The 23,189-nt window shown below is 37.4% G+C and overlaps 1 protein-coding gene across 5 annotated transcripts in view; it reads right to left on the reverse strand.

Moving 5' to 3' along the window:
• The window catches only part of VRK1 (VRK serine/threonine kinase 1), an 80,481-nt gene that overhangs the window by 31,409 nt on the left and 25,883 nt on the right, over nucleotides 1-23,189 (reverse strand). For all 5 annotated transcript variants that reach the window (XM_060095664.1, XM_060095665.1, XM_060095666.1 and 2 more), the window contains 4 exons: nucleotides 16,126-16,290; nucleotides 11,300-11,355; nucleotides 3,290-3,359; nucleotides 2,272-2,359 (listed from right to left, as the gene is read on the reverse strand). In XM_060095664.1, coding sequence (XP_059951647.1) covers nucleotides 2,272-2,359; nucleotides 3,290-3,359; nucleotides 11,300-11,355; nucleotides 16,126-16,285 — 374 coding nt within the window. In that variant the 5' untranslated portion in view covers nucleotides 16,286-16,290. The remainder of the gene's footprint in view (nucleotides 1-2,271; nucleotides 2,360-3,289; nucleotides 3,360-11,299; nucleotides 11,356-16,125; nucleotides 16,291-23,189) is intronic.

Below are 23,189 nucleotides of genomic sequence, written 5' to 3' on the forward strand. Positions count from 1 at the left end.
CACTGCTCTCAACAATCCCTTAATCGCCTCACCAGGTCTAAATTATACACATCAAGTGAAGCATGATTCTGAATACTGCATATAAATTTTCACCACATTCTTCTGCAAGGATATGTCTACCACTGAGTACTAAAAGGAAAGTTACTTTTTAGTAACTCTTCTAAAGTAAAACCATTGACGTATACTTTCCTGGGGACTTGGAAAAAACAATGCAAATAATGGGAATATATAAATCAGTATAAATGATTTAATAATGATAGCAGCTAACATTTTTATGAGCCTAACACTGTTCTAAGCACTTATATTCCTATCACTTCAGATGAGTTACAGGGGAAAGTAAGGATTTCTGGCAGGGGAGGAGGGCTGGAAGGACAACCTTACTTTCTATTTTTTTACTTTTGTAAGAACTTAAATGAGGGAATTCCCTGGCGGTCCAGTGGTCAGGTCTTGGCACTTTCACTCATGGGGCCCCAGGTTCAATCCCTGGTCGGGGAACTAAGATCCCGCAAGACGTGCAGCACAGCCAAAAAAAAAGAACTAAGAGAACTAAAATGATTATTTTTAAGAGCTTCAACCTAAGAAGAAGTTATTTCCTTCTCTTTCTCATGTGTGTGCAAGTCCCCCCTTTCTTTGTTAAAGAAAGGTTGCCAATTATGCATAAAATAATGTCATGTCTGAAAAAAAAATTCATTAAAAAAAAAAGAAAGAGGGCCAAGAGGCCAGCGAGCAGGCCAGAAGCCTATTCTGACTGTGTGTTCCTGTTACTCCCCACTTGAGATGCTATTCCTTCTCTACAGTGATTTTTTAACCCAGCAGTTCTTAATATTTAAGGGATTAAAGACCCCTTTGAGAGTAAAAGCTAACACACATATTCTAAGAGCTTTACATTTAATACCCCTTATTATGCGGATAGGTGTTACTCTATTTCACAGATGAGGAAATTGAGGCAAAAAGAAGTAACTTACCCAGTCACGCACATTTTAAGGGGCAAAGCACAGATTTGAAGCCAAGTGTCTGCCTCTAGAATCCTGACTCTTAACTTAACCCTTGCTCTATACTAGTTCTCCAGAAAATTTCTAAAAACGGTAGAAACTTGTCCCAGCAAAACCACATGTAACAAAATGTTCTCTCGTCATTCCAGGGAGCTCCCACGCTCCCTCAGAGGTGCCTGGGTTCCAGGACAAGAACTTCCTGGTGGATGACGCCGGCTGCCCCCCCCACCCCAGCAGCTCCTCTGTGCTCCCTCTTCTATGACAGAGCGCCACTCTGGTTCAGCCTTTCCCCCCACTCATCACTGTGATCACTCTGACCTTGCCAGTGGCTGGTTTAAGACCGAGCAGCGATACAACTCTGACCAAGAAGACATGGGGGGAAGTCTGCCACGAGGCCCCTGGGAAAGGTGTCCCTGCCAGGAAAGTGAAACTCACAAGAAGCAATCCCATTTTCTGCTGTTGGGTACTGTGTCTGCAGGCGAAGCCCAGAAATGGGCAGCCACCTTGAGACCATACAATGGAGAATTAATAGAGAACAAAGCCAAGAGGGCAAAAGGGCAAGATAAAGGAAGCTGGGCACTTGACAATTACTTAAGAGAGCTGAGTCAGTTTTATCTTTACCTGCAGCTGAAAGCATCCTAACCGATACACCCCAGTTCCAACTAAATCTACTCTTCAAATCTCAGCTACCAGCATTGGTGAACGATGCTCCATTCATTCATTAAATATTTTTAAAGTGTCAATTATGCATCAAAAGCATTGGAGGTTTTCTCCAACTCAACTCTGCCGGCAATATTCTCTCCATTCTGAACTCCTAAGACATGTTAAGAGTCAGCAACACACAATGTGGCACTTAACTGGCGTCTGGTTGTTTCATACAGCTTTGTTTTTTCTCTTCAGCTAGACTGAAACCTCACAAAGGTAGGCAGATTATGTATCTAACGGGAGATGCCAAATTGAAGCCTGCAGGCTCCCTTTTACATAAATAACATGGAATTTTCTGTTTGTTTGCTTATTCATTTTTAAGGGAAAAAAACAATGCAGGCCAGTTGGCTTTGTTCCTACTTGTCAGCTGGGTTCCAGGCAGCTGCTTCCACTCGGTACAAGTCCCCCAGACGAGAGAGAACACCTTGTTCATCTCTGTTGAATACATTCCACACAGCCCAGGTGAAGGCCACGCAGTACTGTACGTAGGTGTTCAGTACATAATTGTTGACTAAACAACTGAACTGCGCATGATCAAAAAGGAAGGAGAAAAACAAAACATGCATATTTTTACCTTTTTCCATTTTTGTCATGTAGACCAGACCCCCAATACTTAGGGACACCCAAGTACTTCAGGTTATGGGTACGAATCCATTTCTGAACTATAAATTAAAACACATGCTTGTGATTTCAATTTTGTTATACATCAGCAATTTTTCTCAGAAAAATCAAGAACAGAATGCCTAAGATATACATGCAATAAGATTTCACCTTGATTCATAAAAAAAGAAAGTGAACAATACATTGTACCTAACGAATGAACAGTACTTTACAATGAAATCATTTTTATTTAACCCACAAAATTGTGTTATGCTGTCCTAAACATGTCTTTAAAATGAAAAATCTGCAAAAACATTTTTTAAAAAGTCAAACCACATTCAATTACAATTAATATCTCCAATTATGTAAATGTTTACTTGTTTCCACAGAAAGACTTACTTTTTACACCTATCTAAAAGTTTTTTTACCTCATTCTAAAAGTCCTCAACCAGGAAATCAAGCTCGAGGAGAGACAAGCCCCTCGAGAGATTCCCAAGCCTGATACCATCCTACCAGGAGATTCCGTGGATTTTCAGAGGGGACGGAAGGTGAGAAGGGGATTGGAGGACAGGAGGACAAGGGTAGCTAGAAGAGGTCCTGCTCTCTCCCTTGATAGTCTTCTAGTTCATAAGTGATGGAATCCCTGCAAGTTATGGTCTCCAGAATTTAGAAAAACACTCAAAAAAAGATTGGGAGATCCTTGAGGCATACTCATGGATTAGGGTTAATTCTCAACTTTTAACAATATTTCCTAAATCATATATTATTTATAAACTCTATATTATCAATATAAGTGAAATCTTATCATAAGAAACCTGTTAAGAGATCAAAATTCTTTCATACAAATCTCATTTAAATAGAATTTATCTGTGAAGTAAAAAATAACAAAACATCACAATATAAGATCCAATGTTCTAGTCTTGGCTTAAACAAAACAAAACAAAACCAGTGTTCATTTAAAAGCACAAACATATGTGTACTGTATTTCTTACTTTGTTCTGGTTTGGCAGCTCGCTGGTAGAACTTTAATTCAGTAAAAAGAGGTCCATTGTCACTGGGTTCCTTAAAACAAAAGAGTTCATTAGCACAAGCAGTAGTTAAAATTACTGAGTAATTTTCAATGAACCTTCAAAAAAGATTAATAAATCAATTTTCTTTCCAAACAATACGATTTTGATACCTCAGTTTATAAAATATGTTTAAGAGGGGCTTCCCTGGTGGCGCAGTGGTTGAGAGTCCGCCTGCCGATGCAGGGGACACGGGTTCGTGCCCCGGTCTGGGAGGATCCCACATGCCGTGGAGCAGCTGGGCCCGTGAGCCATGGCCGCTGAGCCTGCGCATCCGGAGCCTGTGCTCCGCAACAGGCCACAACAGTGAGAGGCCCGCGTACCACAAAAAAAAAAAAAAAAAAAAATGTTTAAGATTAAGTAAAACTCTTCAAAAATGTTTCAGAGAGTCTCAGAAGAGTCTGTAAGTCTTTATTTCTCTCAAGTTCCATTTCTACATGTGATAAACTATACAACATCAGACATACAGCTCAGTCTTTGCAGAAGTTTAAGAAAAATTGTTAACCTTATTTCCATCACTATTAAGCTTTCTCTTAAGTAAAGATCAGCAACCATGTTAACTGTTTCACCAAAGGGCTACAAGATATTTCTGAGATTTACTGAATAATAAAATTTCAATACCTGATTTAATCAATTAGTGGCAAAATCCCATTCCTTTCCTGTTTCTCATTACAATTTTATCTATTATCAAAACTGGCAGAAAACCAACCTTATCACAAAGAAGAGTGTTCTGGAACTCCCAGAGCAAACAAGCACTGTCCATGTAACTGTATCCTTTCCTGACACCGATTCTCATGATTTTCAAACTAAGGAGCCCTACAATTTACTTCCCACATGATAATTTAAAGTCAAGAGGAAAATAAGGCTCAATAAGAATTGTTTTGCATCAACTTTACTAAACTACACTTGTTTCATATTCTTAAGGTATATTAACAGTTAAAATTATTTGCAAAGACTCTTATATTCACAAAAAGCTATTTGACAAATGAGAAATATCAGCCTGTTGGGAGTTCTGCCTTGTTAAATAAATCTGGAGTGGTGAGAAAGATCTTATAATTTTGTGGACTTTTTATACAGTAAACTTTGTCTAAAATTGATTAATACTTGTTTGATATTTTATGTTGATATTATCTTGTTTATTGAGAATCTGAGAAAAATTTTGAAAAGTAGCAAAAACTTCAAATAAGGAAGCTAACATTTCTAAACTAATTTTGGGGCTGCTTTCCTTTTAGGAAGTACGGGAAGAAAGTTATTTTGGACAGAATATCTGTGTACCTGGAGTTCCAGGGTCAGTGGAGCATTAGAAGTGATAAATGAGGTCTACTACCTTAACTGAGAGAAAATTTGTGAAAATATGTAGGTTTCTGTTACTGGAGATGCCTTCTGCAAATACATAAAATATGTTCACTTTTTTTTATTCAAGATACTCTCACTCTCAGAGAAGTTAATTTTGCTCCTTAAGGTTTAAACAGAACTACTCTAAACGCACAGTTCTAATATCTCAGATTTCTTACAGTTCAGAAACATAGGAATCCCTAGTTAAAGTACTTATAGGAAGATTCATTAGGCAATATGCAAAGAGTCAGGCCGCAGCCAGTTAAGAATATTGGACAGCAAAAGAGCAACGTATATAGCACTGGGATCAGAACCTGAAAATAAGCTAGCCTTGTTTGTTACAAGTAAGTATACTTTACAGCCCAGCCTTGGAAGAGAATGGTATACAAGGGTTTGGCATGTCATTACCCCTTAAGAAGTAAAACCTAACAATGCACTAAGGTATGCCAAATCTCTAATTTGTGGACTCATTACCTTGAGTTTCACCATAACCTGTGGTTCCTTTCCTTGCAGCAGTGGGAGCTAGACAGACACTTGTGAATGTTTAGAGCTCATGGCTGAGAACAGGCCTTCAGCAGGAGTAACAAACTCAGTGCAAGAATGAAAAAAGAAATGGAAATTCAGGAAAGGAAGTTTGGTAAAGTTACTCTCCAAAGGCTAACTTTTAGAGTAGCTCATTAACACAATTCAGGTCTGAAAGGGGTTTTCCTAAGACTAATCCTGGCTTATTATCATCAGTATAAAAGTCTGATTGATTCAGTTTCAATCTATGTCATATCAACTTTAATTCTCAAGCTTTCCTTCAGGCAATAATTTATTAAACTTATAGTAATGAGAATCAACCTATATAAATCAGGCTATTATACTGAAAGCCCCATTACAATGAAGACTCTTTGAGCTCATTTCATACTTTTTCTAATCCAATAAGATTCCATTATAACAAAATAAAGGAGCTACTTCCTTGGCATTGCACTCGAGCCAAAGCTAGCTATTTCTGTTAAAGAAAATACCTTAACTCATAACTAAAATTTTATTAACATATTTCAAATCTAAAATACTTTGCCAACTCTGTAATAGCCAAGATTTAGAAAAGAAATTGGGACTGACATTTTAACTAGAATATCACTAAACGTTTCTTTAAGACTTCTAAGTGTCAAAATGAAGATGACAACAGAAAAAAGATTAAAATGTGATACATTTCAATGGCACCATCTAAAAGCAACTGGCTGCCATTTAAAAAGGAAGCTGTATAAAGTTTCTCCTTCCCACCAAATTATGAGATATGAATTGAAAATTCAGGTCACTTCTCATAACATCAATGAGGGAAATTAAACATCAGTCTGCAAACTTTTTTCCAGAGAACTGCGGAACACAGATTTCTATCAGTACATGTTGGAAAAGGACAATGATATAAAGAACTGTTAGAATATAAGATCCAAACGGCTGGCCTCCACCTCCAGTTCAGCTAATTAGCTCGCTGGCATGACTGCAAAGGGTGACTGAAAGAACTAATTTATTATACAATCCATTAACCAGAAATCACAAGAAGAAATTTTTCTCCTTGCATTACCCAATATTTTAATGATCAATTTACCATTTGTCTCTGCACATTTACTTTCCTGAACTAAAATACAGATAGTGTCTCCCAGTTATCCAGAGGCAGAGAATACAAGTTTGCTATCTCTTGTGACCCAGCACCACGACTCCAAGGCTGCTCCCGTAAATCAGTAAGGATTAAGGCCCTAAACAAAACCAGACACAGTCAGTCGGGAGGAGAGAAAATGTACTTAGCATGTACCGAAACACCTATCTTAAATATGTTAGTGTTAACTTCATTTCAAGACCAAATGTAAGAAATGTGTGGGTTAATATTTGGAGCTCTTTCACAGAGCAGATATCCGTATTAGAAGCAACCAAATGTTCTAACAAGTCTTCCACATTAACATGGAAGCCCTACCAGAAGCACAGGGTACTTGGTGCCGCTACTGAATAAAAGGATCCCCACACAAAGGTAAACATGAGCATGCGCACAGGAGTCCACTGAAAATAATTAAGGTGCTCTGTGCAACAGACTCTACCAGTGGTTCTCAACCTTGATGCACAAAAGAATCCCTTGAGGAGACTTTACTAAAAATACCAATAACCAGGCCCTGTACCCAGAGATTCTAATTATCCTGTAGAACCAGAGCTGAGAACCACTGTTTGATTTGATATGCTATTACACTATTAAGTCTAATTTCACATTAAAAATCAATTTGCCGGGGCTTCCCTGGTGGCGCAGTGGTTGAGAGTCCACCTGCCGATGCAGGGGACATGGGTTCGTGCCCTGGTCTGGGAGTATCCCACATGCTGCAGAGCGGCTGGGCCCGTGAGCTGTGGCTGCTGAGCCTGCGCGTCCGGAGCCTGTGCTTCGCAATGGGAGAGGCCACACAGTGAGAGGCCCGCGTACCGCAAAAAAAAAAAAAAAAAAAAACCTATTTGGCTTTGATTATTTCTTAAATAACATTTGCTGAGTTTTTTTCTTTCTCTAAAGATAAAGTGCTCACTTTAGAAAATCTGAAAATATTTTGATATATTTTCTCCATATACAGCTATTTTATAAAATTACCTCTATACCATAAATAATGTTGTATCTTGCTTTTCTTTGGTAATTAATTATGAAATTTCCCCAAAGAGTAGTACATGTTCTTTGAAAACATGATATTTAATAGCTTCTGAGGTTAAAATGGCAAGTGTTTGTGAATAGTTCTGATTTTAATACTGGAAAGAAGTGATAATCATTTTATATATTTGGTGAAGCGTTTTGACTTTTAATACTACAAAGCTCTGAGAATATAAGAACTGCAGAATAGTAATGGACAGAGCTATGGCCACGCCTATCAGAAGTGAAGGTAAGTCGTGCATATAGGCCTGCACTAAAAGGCACAGACAAGAGGCAGAAGTAGGCGGCATCAGGAAGCTGCAAGGTGGTAAGCAATTATGCCTAAAAAGTTTTCAAAAGGATAACACAGGCAAGTAAGGGTGGCATAAAAAAAACAAAATTTAAAACAAGGTCCTTATCATCAAAAACTTAAAATCCAGTTAGGGAGGTAAAATAAACACTTAAACTAAAACAAGTAGTGGCCTGAAAGGATATTAGCAAGTGAAATTGTAAAATAAATGGAAACAGAATGAGTGCTACAGAGGTTTAAAGGAGTTCAGAAAAGACAGGTATTAGGGAAGAAACAAGCAAACAGCAGTCACTAAGCGGTCCCTTAGAGAGGAAAGAAAAAGTCAGCATTGTTTTGTTTATGGCATTCTTCCAGGATCACACACAAACCACAACTTTGAAAATGTTACTGAAATATTAAATGCAAAAGAGAAATCAACTGAATATTTATCATTGTCCTAATTGCAAAGAGAAGGAGTAATATAGGCTAATGGAAACAGAACTAAATGAGGAGACAGGAGACAGAGTACTGAACTAGGCTTGGTAACAAATGGTTTTAAACTTAGAAATGTAAAGTAATTTGCTACATTAAGCAGTTAGTAAGTAAATACTGTTTCTACCCATTCTCTTTCATAACTCTGTAAGTGAAAAAGATTGTAGAATTAAAGCTACATACATTGAATAACAAATAAAACACTTAGGATTACTCATAATGAAGAAGAATATTGTCATTCTAAAATAGAACACAATTTAAAGAAGCTCAGGTTATACAGAAGAAAAAAGACATGGTGACACAGCAGCCCCACCTATGAGACACGGCTCAGGCACGCTTTCCTTCCGCGACACAGAAACGACTGTGCAGGGGAAGCAGCTCCCGTGTGGTCATAGGGAACTGTGTTTTCTGAACCTCATGAGGGTGAGAAGTCATAAGGGGACTTGCTTTCTCCTCACAATGGACACTATTTAAAGATCCTAAAAAGAAACTAATCTTACCCATAGATTTTAATATTTTAATCTGTCCTATCAAAGACAAATGCAGATAATATTCCATGCAAATTCCATGCAAATGACCCAATTTAATAGTAAGAACTTTTGTTCCTCTGATATAGCAGCAAACTAAATATTTCAAAAGGAATGCTATTCACTACGTCATGAAAAGGCATGAAGAAAAGTGAAATAGCAGGGGAAACAAACCAATAAACCCCCCCACTAAAGTTACCAGCGTTACTTCCACCTACAGGCATGTGGAATAGCCGGCATCCAATTAGCCCTCCTACTGTAAACAAATACAAAAATTGGACAAAATATAGGAAATTACTATTCTCATACATTAGACAAAATAGGCAATATAGGATTGTGACTTCTAAAGACAGGAAACAAGCAAAGTGAGCCCCATGACAGGACACTTAGGATGCTGTGTGGCCAGAAGGGGAGACCAAACCCAGTGCACCAAAAACCCTGACACCAACACCAAACGATGAGATGAGAAATGTTTTAATCTTCAGAATATTAGAAAAAAATTAAAGACCAATATCCCTCATGAACAAAAAATAAAAATCCTTAACAAAATATTAGCAAATCAATTCCAGCATTATGTTAAAAGCATAATACATCATAACTAAGTGGAGTGTATGTTAAGAATACAAAGTTAGTTCACCACTCAGATATCAATCAATGTAACTGCCACATTAACAGAATAAAGGAAGAACGTCCTATGATCCACCTCAGTAGATGCAGAAAAAGTATTCAGAAAGTAAACAGGCAAACTACATACAAACTGGGAGAAAAGATTTACAACATATATATCTAAGAAAGAACTTGTATCCAGAACAACTCTCTTATTACCAAATTATGAAAAGCAAAACAACCTAGTTATTAAAAAAAGGTGGGGGGGGAGTTTGACCACAAAAGACTGAAGAGGCACTCCACAAAGGAAAATACATGAATGGCCAATAAGCATGATGAAAAAGTGCTCAAAATCAGTCATTAAGTAAATATAAACTAAAACTACGAGACACTACTGTACTCCTGATATCATGGCTAAAACAAACACACCCGACAGCTCCAAGTGTGGTTGAAGGGGAACATGGAGCACCCAGAACTCTCATACGTTACTGGTGGCTATGTAAAATGGTAAAAACCACTTTGGAAATCTGTCTGGTACTTCTTATAAATTTATAAGGTATTGATCCAAGAAAACCAAAAATACTTGTATAAGAATGTTTATAGAAGCTCTATTCATAACAGCCAAAAACTGGAAACAATCCACATGTCTGTCAACAGGAGATGGAAAACAAACTCTAGTATGGCTATGGTATAATATTACTGAGCAGTAGAACTGACCATGCAATTGAAATGCCAACAATATAAATGAGCCTTCAAAACACTATGTTGAATGTAAGTAATCAGAGACAAAACAGTAACGTACTGTATAAATACCATTTATATGACATTCTAGAACAGGAGTAACTAATCCACAGCAAAACAAAAACAAAAACAAAAAAAACATAAAAAACCTCAGCCAAACGGTTTCCTCCAAGGGTGTGGGAAATTAGGGGTTTGACCAGAAAAAGACAAAAGTAGTATTTGGGGATGATGGAAATGCTCTATATTTTAATAGGGGTTGGGGTATACATGTATATGCATTTGTCAAAAGTATTCAAATTGTGTTTGTCTATTTCCTTGGAAAAACTATGCCTGAATAAAAAGTTGGTGAAAACAATCACTAAAACAATTCAGGCCCAAAAGAGTTATTAACCCACAAGAGATCAAATATATTCTTTTTTAAAAAGAGAGTAAAATAAAACAAATCAAACCAAAAGACCTTGGGGTGATTCTAATTCGAAAATCTGTAGCCTTTAGGAAAATAAAGTAGGGTGAGGGGACTTATGTGGTAATTTGCCCAAATAACAGACCCTGTTACCTCTTCTATTTAACAAAAACATGTTCTTCACATGTATTAAAGAACTTTGAAAGAGGGGACTTACAAATGCTGGCAAGCAAAAAGATGCATACTACCTTGTATACTAACAAAAAAAATAGTAGTTAAAATGTCATTTAGCGCACCAATATATAAATTGACCTGGCTATTCAGAGTATGCCTACGTTAGACAGGATACTGTCTACCTTCACTCGTTACAAACTAATTTCAACATCAATAAAGCAAAAAGAAGTTTCAAAGTGACCACAAATAAATAATTTCATTTACTAAAATGAAAGGGGAGGAAAGATAATTGGAAATAAAAAGAAAAAATTGACCAAATGTAAGTTCAGAAGCAAATGCAAGATAAAATACAGTAAAATTTCATTAAAGTAGTACAGTCTTGCAGGATATAAACATAAAAAGCATCCCATCTGTTGTAAATATAGCTGAAATAAAAAGAACGAGCTGAATATTTTTATTCCACATCTGCAAAACTCCAGGCTTTCATTCATTTTTTCCAGATACTAGTGCCACTCTAACTCAAAAGAGAGGGGAGAGAATTTTTGAACTCAAATTATTTAAAACTATAAAGCTACTTTTGTGTCTCATTTAATATTTATGAAACATTACTAAAAATGTAGTACCTTATGGTTTAATTAATTCTAGTTATCAAAAAGAATGTTTTACAAAATAAATACTACAACTAAATCAACAGCAAAGAAAACAATCAGCTGAAATATTTCCTTACCACTTTTACAACACAGGGTGCATCGCTGCCCACCGATTTTGAAGAATTCACATCAGCTGTTTGAAAAAGTGACATAAGTAATATCAGAACAAGAAGTAGCATTATTATCAATAGTCTGTTACTAACCCTTTATTAGTATTTAGATCTGTGTATCTATAACCTCTTAATAGAATAAATTTCAGTTCCCAAATATGTGCTTCAGGATATCACTACTGTATATTTCATCAATTTTAAAACTTTTTTTCACGATTTAACATGTCTGAAATTGGAAGGCATCTTACAATTGCTATCTTCAACATGATCATCAATTAAGTATGAAAAACTGAGTTAAAGACTTCTTTAATTCAAAAGTACTCATGGCCTTTGATATGCTAATGTATGCTGTGAATTCCCAAAAGGATGATAACTGATACAATTTCTTAAATTTAACAAACTAGGGAATCCTTTTAAGAAGGAGCATTAGAAAGGTAAGAAAAGAGGGAGCTAAAGCTCTAAAAAACTTTCGTTCGGGAGAAAAAAATTCATCAAGATCAACAGTTCAGGATACTGACACGAGAACTTTGAACTGCCATCCAGAATAATTTTAATGTGGTATCATTTTACTTCATGCAAATAAAGAAGCACAGGTGCCCTGAAATGCTGAGTTAGGAATATAAGGTTGCCCATATTCATTAAACACATATTTTTTACCAGATACCTACTACATGCCAGTTTCTAGGAAATGGATTTAGCAGTAAACAGGAAAAAACAATCTCTACTCTTATGAAACTAACATTTCAGTGGTAGGACACAGACAACAATTAAAATGTAAAGTATGTTTGATGGGAGTAAGTGCTAGAGAGGAAAAATTAAGCAGGAAAGGAAGGTAGAGAGTGTTGCAAGTTAGTAAGAGAAACCTCACTGACAGGGTGTCATTGAAGCAGTGGTCTGAGGACTGTGAGGGAATAAGCCACGTAAATATCTGGGAGAACATTCCAGGCAGACCAGTAAAAAGGCCCTGATGTAGCTGGAGAAGAGTAAGTGAGGTGGAAAGTAACAGGGGTCAGATCAGAAAAGCAGCAGAGAACAAATACAGTGAACTGGATAGGTGATCTAAAGCTGTTGCTATGAATGAGACGGCGAGTCACGGGAAGGTTTTAAGAGAGGAATGGTAAGCTCAGACTTTGATTTTCTAAAGAATTCTCCAGGAGGCTTTGTGGAGAATGGAGGGTGGAGGGCAAGGGCAGAGGCAGGGAGAGCAGTTAGGCTACTACAATACTCTGGGTGAGAAATGGTGGTGGCCTGAACCAGAGTGGTAGCAGACAAGGCGGTGGTAAGTGGTCACATTGTGGATGTATTTTTAAAGAAGAGCCAACAAGATTTGCTCATGAATTAGTTATAGAGGATTAGAGGGGAAAAAAGAGATAAGGATGACTCCAAGTTTTTGGCCTGAGCAACTGGAAAGAAAACGTTGCTACTTACTAAGACAGAGAAAACTGCAGGAGGAGCTGGTGCTTTGGGGTGTCTTAAGTTTGAGATGCTTATTAAACATCCAAATTCAGGTGTTAAATAGGCAGCTGACATACAAGTCTTGAGTTCAGAAAAGTGGTCCAAGTTGGAGAAAGAAATTTGAGAGTCATCAAGATAGAAATGCTATTCATTTAAAGCCATGAAAATGGAAGAGCCCCTAGGGAATGAGTGCAGACAGAGAAAAGAAGAAATCCTAGGACTGAGCCCTAAGGCATTCTCACATTAGAAGCTGAAGAGATGAAGAGAGACAGGCAAAGGAAACCAAGAAACCACCAATCAGCTGGGAAGCAGCAGTATTGTGAAAAGGCTGAAGCTAAAATACTTCAGACTACAGAAGGAACACCAAGTCATAAAAATGGCTAAATGGGCAAATGAATAAGTCTGAGCTCCTTAACGAACAGCCCCAAGGAACACATCACTTAGATACTGAATTAATAATAAAGCAAGGTTAAATTTTTTAAAATCAGCATTTAGTGCACAAAATATTAAAATAAGTATAGCATCCCAATAATACTGCACAATTCGAATGAGAAAAGGGGGAAAAGGGAAGTTCAATAATTCATTCAAACAACACATACTGCAAAATATGCCAGGCACTAGGAAAACAATAAGAAGAAGAACTGTCTCAGTGCCAAGGAGGACATGTTTATTCTGGAAGAAAGAAAAGTAATTTCAGGGCAGCATGGAAAGTACTATGAAAGGGTTAACAGAGGGGCATTATACACAGATAGCACCTGCCCTAAGCTCAGCTTTGGAAAAATGAAGCAAAAGAAGAATCACACACAACGATCAAGAGGCAAAGGGCAGCATGATAGTCAAAGAACAGATTTTTGAGGAAATAAAAGGGATGAAGAGAAAAGTTACATAGGGACCAAACTACGTGAAGGGTCTGGTATGCCATTCTCAAAGTTTGATACTTTATCCTAAGGGCACTGGGGAGCCATTAAAGAAGTTTAAATAGACTAGATCACTCAAGTCACAGCGTGAATAATAGGATGCAAGGGGGCAAGGCTGAGCAGAGAAAATTCACAGCCATAGTGAGAATCCAGACAAGACATGAAAATGACCTGCACTAAGGCAGTATCAGCAAAGATAGAGAGATATCAATGGATCTGAGAAGTCAGACAGTTAAAGCAACAGGACCAGATGAAGTACTAGGAATATGAGTGAAGCAATACTTGAGAATGCCTTCCCAGTCTGGCTTGAGGGGTGTCATTCATTCAGATGCTCCTCTCCTGATCATAAGAGAATCACGAGATGAAAGAGGATGATATAAATTTTAGACATGCCTGTGGGTCATCCAAATAGAGATTCCTTATAGGCCACTCACTGGCTATGGGCTTAGACACAGGGGATCACGTCCGTAGCTACAGATAAAAGATCTGGAAATCAGCAGTAAAGAGACAGTAACAGAAGCCAAGAGACTCGATGAAATCACTCGGAGAGACTAAACAGAAGGAAAAGTGAGCCAAGGAAGGAACGCTGGAGAACACAGAAGTACTTACAAAGATGACTTAGCCTATCCAGAGAGGTAGGAGAAAAACAGAGGTGAAAGTATGTTATCATGAAAGACAATGGAAGCAATTTTTATGTGAAAGAAAGATAAACAGTATCAAATGCTGCAGAAAGTATCTAAACAAAATTCAGAAGCAACTTTTTAGCAGAAAATTATCAGTAGAAATTGCTGATGATCTCGAATATGGCCGTTTTGGCGTCAGTGGGCACAGAGAGAAAGTGGAGGCAACAGTATTAAAGCAAATCCCTTCTCCAGGTCGATCGATCCAGGTTTTAAAAAGCAAAGTTTTGTCACAGAAATCTGTCAAACCACTAGATTTAAAAAATATTAGGTGGCACTTTCTGATGATAAATACAAACACAAATAAAACAGCTAGCACACATGCAAAGCAAGCTGCAAATTTGCCAAAGGTGACAAAAGCCAACTAATACAAAATGAAGAGTTTACTTGCTTTAAGACAAGTTCCCATCCCTAATACAGGATGTCCTAAGTCCACACATTCTGTGGTAGGGAGAGCTTATATCATCTGCCATCTCTAAATCACAAGGTCAAAAATATAGACCTGGCTAATATAGCCCTAACCTTTCATGATTTATGAGGGCTTTCGGCTTACGTCAGATAGCCTAGTTCACTGGAATGGGTTTGGTTCCAAACAAAACTAAAGAATCAACAACTATTTCCCCAAAGACAGGTGCACTAACCTAGAGAGATTATAAAATACAGTAAAGCCCTGGTTTTTAAACTATGTTTCATGAACATACCTCTAGAGACTGCGGCTGACCAACTACAGCCCATGGGTCCCAGTTGAGTCAGACACCTCTTGAGTAAGAGCTGCTGCTCTTTCATCTATGTCAGTGGTTCTCAAACTTTCCCAGGCATCTGAATCCCCTGGAGGGCTTGTTCAATCACATTTCCTACAGGTGGGGTTTTGTAGGTCTGGGGTGGGACCCGAAAATGTACAGTTCTAATAAGTTTTCCCATGACGCGAATCTAGTATTAATATTAGTATTCTGAGTTAAGATGTTGCTTGAAAATAAAAAAGCGTTCACTGCTAAAAATAAAATTTTATAAACTGCTTGGCAGAAATCAAATAATTAAATCAAGATTAGAGGTGGAGTAAGAATATATAACGGAAAAGTTAGAAAGAAATAGCAAAAGCAATCACGAAATGCACTGTATCACTACTAATATTCCTGGTGAAGCAGACAGCTTTAGAAGTAATCACGTAAAATATTTTTAAAATCAACCAATTAGTTAACTTACAGAATCCCAGGGTTCCACAATGGGTCCCCCCAGATTTCAGGGTAAGTATACTAATTAAATAGCACATTTCAGGCCTAATATGCAACTTCTAGGTCATTCTCCTAAATGCCACTATGATGACTATTAGGGCTGTATAAAAAGAAAAGGTAAATCCATACCTATTAAAGATCTGAAAATCTCCAAATTAAACCAAAACAAAGGGAATACATCCTAATTGGGTGGAGGTGGGGAAAGAAAGGTATGGCTTTCTTTGGGCCTCAAAGGAGTTTAATATTATATAGAATATCTTAAAAATCTAAAGCCATATGCTCACTAATGACAATATTACAGATATTTTATCCTGTTTCTACTGTGATTAAATCAACTGTCTTCTTCACTCCCAGGTCACAGATGCATTTTTGCCTAATTATACAATATTATGTTGACTGTAGATTATTAGAAACATCCTGTAAAAGTTTGCAATTAAGAAACTGTCAATATTTTGATAACAAAGCATACACATCTTCGGACTGACAATTAGAAGTCGTCATACACCTACCAAGATATATACAACCAAAGCCGCCTTGGCCAATGGGTGATCCCAGTTTCCATTCCTTTCTGTTCATGTCAGTGATTATCTCCCCAGCTGCAAAATGTTCTGCAAGACGTCTCTTTGCAGGGCCCAGTCTTCCAGCTTGAGCTGCTTTTACACGAGGCATTTTCACTATAATACAAAACAAAGAAACATTCAAGGTTATAATCCTAGAAGTGCTGAAAACCTTTTCACTACGGAAAGCTTCTGTGCAACAAAGATGCTATTCAAATTCCTACTTACTCCAAAACTTAAATAAAGGACATCTGTTAATTCTAATTTATAAGTGCTCAATCCTTTTGATTATCTCTTAACTTAGGAGAGGAAGCAATAAATAAAATGATCCATGCAATTACTTTCAAGAAAATATTTAAAGTTCCAGTGGTATAATATCATCTATGACTAAAAATGCTATTTAGCAACAACAACAAAAGAATTGCTCTATGAAGCTGAGGGGGAAAGGTACATCCAATTAGAACGCACACTCTATACAAATGAGGAGTTTACAAAGGTCGATGTTGATGGGATAAGAACACAAGACATTGAAAACACAAGACAGTTAACATGAGAGGAAAGGGAAAGAGTATGGCAAGATAGTAGATGCTTTATACATAGGCTTCCATCCATCCTCTCAATTCCATGAAGATTACATTATCATCCCCATTTTACAGATGACGAAATTAAGGCTCAGCAAAGTTAAGCAACCTGTCCAAGGTCATATACCTACTAAGTGGCCAAACAATAGAAATCTGCACTGAGGATTCCCTGGCTCCAAAGCCTCACCAACATGACCCACAATTACAAAAGTCACCATAATGAAGGAGTGACCAGGAGAAATTACGGCTGTTTAGTCATTTGGGTTCACAGAAAAGGCAAAGCTGGTGATATCCAGCATTTGTAAGTTTCCCTTCTTACCAACTATCCTTTTGGAGATGAATTCCTATTTACTTTACTTACTAACAGACAAGCTTAGCATAGCATTCATGGAGAGCAGTGTTTTACCACGAAAAGAGCACAGGACTATAATGAAAAGACCTAGATTCGAGTGTAGGTATGAGGCCAGTTTTGGGTGATCCTGATCAAGTCACTTCTCTCTGGGCTTTAAGTGCCCTTAGACATAACTTACTTCACTGAGTGAAGGAAGGGTGGGTCAGGAATGGTGACCAGCAAGGCTAGCAAGCTGTAGAGTAAGGGCCAAGTTCTTGGGCAAGGGTAGGAACTCAGTGGCCCAGAAAAAAAGGAAGTAGCACACTTAAGACTGAAGAAAAGAAAGCATGAACCAGACTGTGTGTGTGTGTGGTGTGTGTGATTTCAAACTCTGAGATTAATCTATTTTAATCTATTAATTGAAAAAGATTTAAAACAAATAGTTTTTAGGATCCTATAGTTCCCTAAAACTGTATTAGAGATACAGTAAAGAGGGTGATAAGAGTTGTAAGGTAGTCTGCAACATTTGAAATGGCTATTCAGCTGAAAGATGTCTGTTAAGATCCGACAATTTACATAAGTAGTTTGGTTTTGAGCCTAGATATTCTAAATACATACATACTACATTAGATTGGAAACTTTTTAGCAAATATCCATCCATATCACTCCACATACACAAACTCCATTTATGCAAATGCTCTTTATTAATTTATTAGGGATTTTTAAATTTAACTTTTTCCTACAGAATACTGATGCATCTTCACTGTCTAAATCTTCTCTAACAAAAGAATCTTCAAAATGCATGTGTCCGTTATTTCTTCATATCAACTAATTCTCTCAATATGTTTGTAATCATTATAAAACTTTCCTGAATGGAATTTCAGTTGTAACCATGACAGCCCAGACTCAAAACACCAAAAAAGGTGACTTTTAAAGCTATAGTAGATTGAGTAAAAGAAATAACTAAGCCACACAGTACTTCCAAATACTAAAATGAATGCCTTCTAAATTTTATCCAGGTTTATCAAGTCATCAGAGTAATCTCCCATTTGATGATTTCCTTATTGTAAGAAGGAACTGTCTTCCTTATTAAGACAGTTTAAATGCTTTAATTCAAGAAGACTTTCCTGAACTTTAAAAAAAAAAGTGAAACCCCACAGTGAAAGATCACACCACATACTAATCAACCCAGAATGACCAACACTAAGACACAGCCTAGTCTAGTAAAATTACTGAACTTAATAGTAAAAGAAAATATTCTTTGTGCATGCAGGCCAAAAAAAGATAGTTTGTAAGGAAAGTAAAATCATATTGTCATCACTTTGACAGCAACATTTTATGCCAGGAAAAAAAAAGGAAGTAACATATTTAAGACTCAAGGAAAGAAAACCTGAACCAAAGAGTCTATACTCAGTTAAATTTCAAATCTAAAGACTTCAAAGTGTTATCAACACGGAAATGGGAAAAGGGAATAAGAATCTACTAGAGAACAAGCCTCAGATATCTAAAATGACTAAAGAAAAGTCACTGTAAGAGCTGACAGTGAGCAGTAAATAGATACTTATTTGTAGAACTGAGTTTCAACAAGGGTTATAAAGGAGAGGCTAGAACAGATAATGGGTATATGTTCTGACAATGTGGACATAGTACAATCGCAAAAAATGGGAAAACATGCAAAAAAAAATCAACTTTCCAGTAATCATATTGTGGTGATACTTAGTTTTGTTAACTACAGCTATTGTGGTCACAGATGTGGAATAATGCAAATGAATAATTATGTGATGTTTTAATTCTATCATCACTGTGTCCTTAAAAATCAGGATTCAAATATGGGAGAAAAAGGATGCAGCTGAAAGAAGAGGTAGGATTATATTTGGAAGTATTTTTTTAATTCAGAAGATACTTTATCTTTTACAGAAAGAATATATATACATACACACACACACCTTTGTATTTCCTAGCCCCATTCACAAAAATAGCTTAGAAACAATAAACAACCCAGTAGCAATGAGCATCCCTAGTACACAAACAGTATTCCTGAAATACCATTTCCTGTTAAAAAAAACCAGGTTCCTTGAAGAAATGACTGATTCCAGGTCTGGAGCTGGAAATGTACAAGATAAACCTGGAACACCTAGTCATTTCTAGATGTCAAGGAAGCTATCAAAAACTACTAGAGTTATGTCAAATATGTCTAAGGAGTCAACTTGAAAGACGTTCCCACTACCAAAGATGAGCCAATCTGAGTCAATAAATATAACCATAATGGACTGAAACACACAAAATGGGTCAATCCAAGAGTTCATAATAGTAAGAAAACTTAAGTGGTCATCTCTAGAGGATAACAGGAAACGACTCAGTTTTGAAAACTGGTAAATAAAGGGAAAGAATCCAGCATCTATCCTTTCTTTCTTACGTGAATTGTACCACTAGGTAAGCAAATAGAAGATGAAGAGAAATTTCTTATAGAAAAATTTCAGTTAATAAGTGAATAAGAATGGTTTTAGCTTAACACTAATTCAACCTCCTAATGCATTAATGGATCCAGACATTGAGCAATGACAGCTACTAACATCAAAATGAGATATCCAGACATATGCCTCCTGATAAAAAAAACACGCCACTACCCATAAAGTAATCCTGCGAAATAAGAAATAAAAAATAAACGGACCCTGAATCTGATTTAGCCTATCAATTCACAGGATATGAAGGGAACAGAAGAATACGATAAATTGTAACACAGGAATGCAATCAGCAAAATCCTAACTGCGGGAAGCCCTACAGTGCATATAACACCATTTCTTCAACAAATAAAGGGGGAAAAAGAAGAGATGAGGGAGAAGAAAACTAGATTTAAAAAGACTTAAAACAACATATCTAACAAAATCTGGCAAATCTAAACCACAGTGTTTAGGGATGCACATCTGAGTGCTAAAACTATAAAGAAAAGAAAACGATTACCATAAAAGCTAGAACTTACTTTGGGGGAGCATAAGAAAGTTGTGATTAGGATGGGGCACATGGTGGGTTCAGTAATATCTCTTGACATAGGTGGTGGTTATAAAAGTACCTTCTAATTCATTCGGTCTATATTTGCTTAATAAGATTTTCTGTATTGTGAAATATTTTATGGTTTTTAAACATTAAAAAATTACTGCTCCTATGATTAACAATCCCCAAAGGATCAAAATTGGAAATCTTTTCATACTCCACGAGCTTGTCCAATCACACACATCCAAAAAAAAAAAGAAAGAAAGAAGTCTCCAAAGTAAAACCTGCACTTCATTTCCTGTGAACTATTAGTAGCCTTTTGCTTTTTTATTTATAGGCACTTCTTATATATTCTATATATATTAAAGAAATTAGCTCTTTACATTGCAAATACTTCCAATTTATTTATCTTTTAATACTGTTTATTTTTAGGTTTTGGGTTTTATGTCATCCTTAGAAAGACCTCTCCCAGTCAAATTTCTTTTTTCAAACATCTCCATGTTTTCCTTTAAGTTATTTTACGGTTTCATAAAATTTCTTGGTAAATTTTTTATCTGTCTACACTTATATTGGTATAAGATGTGAGGTCGGAATCCAGCTTTTTTTTTTTTTTCCTTTTAGTCAGCCTTCCATACACATTAGGGAGATCCACAGTGTTTGAGGAACTTAAATATATCAAACCAACCCAAGTAAACTAAGTACATAAAAAGTTCATATAAACTTGTACAATGTAGGTCCTAGATTACGTTTCTTTGGAATGGAATGGAATGTTGGTTTACTAATTACTATTTGAAACTAACTTTATGCTTGGGTTAAAACTTCCCTCACACTTCTATCTACTCCACATGAATGTGAAGAAGTCATTTAAATATACTCTGCTGCTCTGGTAGAAAGGGGCCGCTACAACACAAAATTTTCTTTAAAATGCCCCTAAATGAAACTCCCTTCCTCCCTTTGCACAAGTGGCTTCTTGTGGAAAAAAAAGATGCGGAGGCCTCCCTTCTGCCAGCCCTACAATCTTAGGCTGGCCGCAGACAACCGACGGCCATGTCAGTGCTCAGAGGCTGGCTTCGGCTGGAAGCAAGGGGGTGGCAATGGCAGTGGATTAATAAATAAGCATTTGGTCAATAACTCATCTTTTAAAATGTAGACTTGGGGCTTCCCTGGTGGCGCAGTGGTTGAGAGTCTGCCTGCTAATGCAGGGGACATGGGTTCAAGCCCTGGTCTGGGAGGATCCCACATGCCGCGGAGCGGCTGGGCCCGTGAGCCACGGCTACTGAGCCTGCGCGTCTGGAGCCTGTGCTCCGCAACCGGAGAGGCCACAACAGTGAGAGGCCCGCGCACCGCGATGAAGAGTGGCCCCCGCTTGCCACAAGTAGAGAAAGCCCTCGCACAGAAACAAAGACCCAACACAGCAAAAATAAATAAATAAATAAACTCCTACCCCAACATCTTCTTAACAAAAAAAAAAAAAAAAAATGTAGACTTAAACAAATGCAGCTGGAACACCACATAGTTATGCAGGGCAATTTAACATGATAACCACCCTTTAAAAAAAACATACTACCTGATTAAGGTTATGATTCTTAGAGCGTGCTGCTGGATTCTATTTACTAATATTTTATTTAGGAACAAAATTGATATTCATAAGTAAGACTGGTCTGTAGTTTTCTTTTTTCTAACATATTTATTTGTTTTGATATCAGTATTATGCTCACTTCATAAAAACACTTTTGAAGTTTTTCTTCTCTTACCACAATATAAAGCGTTTACACAGCATTGGAATTACCCATCCCTTAAAAGTCGTGAAGATCTCAGCCCCGAGAGGCTGACAGCACTGAGCGCTGGTAAGGATGTGGAGCAAGTGGAGTCCTCACGCATGGGCCAGTGCTTCAGCCATTCTGAAATCTGTTCTGCGGTAGCTGCTACCTGCCCCAACAATTCCTCTTCTATGTATACATCTGAGGGAAATGAAAACATGTCCACCAAAAGGATAACAGCACCTTCACTCCAAATGGCAAAACACTGGAAACCCACACGTCCATCAACAGGAAAATGGACATAATAAAATAGATGAACCTCCCAATGCTAAGTTGAAAAAAAGAAGCCAGACACAAGACGAGACACTCATGATTCCACTGCACTAATCTGTGACGACAGAATTCAAATAGCAGAAACCACTGGGGGGAGGAAATGACTATGAGTTGGAAGAGGAAGGTTTCTGGGGATCTGGTCATGGTCTATACCCCAGTCTGGGTGATATCTGAACTCTATGTTCACGTCATTAAAATTAATCAAGTTATACACTTAGGATTTATTTCATTCTATTTTTTCAGTTATGTAAAATTAACACAGTAAATTACACAAACCTTAAGTGTTGTAACAGGGTCCAATCAGGAGAAAAAAAATGCACAAGTAACTTAAACAAGAACACTTAATATAAAAAACTATTAATTTCTAAAAGGTGGTTGACTATTCAAAGGGGTAAAAGAGAACTCTAAGGAATAGAAAAGGCAGGGAGCAGATACTATCTACAAGGTTAAGGGAGAGAACACAGAAATGAACTCTTCACTGGAAAGGCTGTGGCTACAGCCCACCGGGTGGCAGAGTTCTCTACGGTGCCAGCTGGTCCACAGGAATCCACCCACCGGGGTCCTGGTGGAAGCAAGATACTGCCCACCAGGGTACTAAAGAAAAGTCACAGAGAGTAAGCATGCTGGCATCCATACCTTAAGAGAGAGAGAGAGAAAAAAAAAAAGCACACTGCAACAGCAAGAGAAGCCCCTTCCCCACTCTGCCTGGCAGTGTCTGTCCCTTCCCCTCTACTGACTAACCTAACCTTGTGCTGGGGAAGAAAACATGTTTACAGGGTCTAGTTCAAGTATCACCAACAGAGCAAAAAAAAGTGTATTTGGAGTTGAGAAGCAATAAATTGATAACCTGCACAAATGTATACACAGGTTGACAAATGTTTGCACATGCATACACACTTGAGCACCAACCACGCTGATCAAGATACAGAACATTTCATCATGCCATCAAGTGTCCTAGGGCCCTTTTCTGCCAACACCCATTCCTGTTCTTCCCAACAAAGGCCACTGGTTGTGCCCCTC

This window comes from Mesoplodon densirostris, chromosome 4 (assembly GCF_025265405.1).
Source record: "Mesoplodon densirostris isolate mMesDen1 chromosome 4, mMesDen1 primary haplotype, whole genome shotgun sequence".
Lineage (NCBI taxonomy): Eukaryota > Metazoa > Chordata > Mammalia > Artiodactyla > Ziphiidae > Mesoplodon > Mesoplodon densirostris.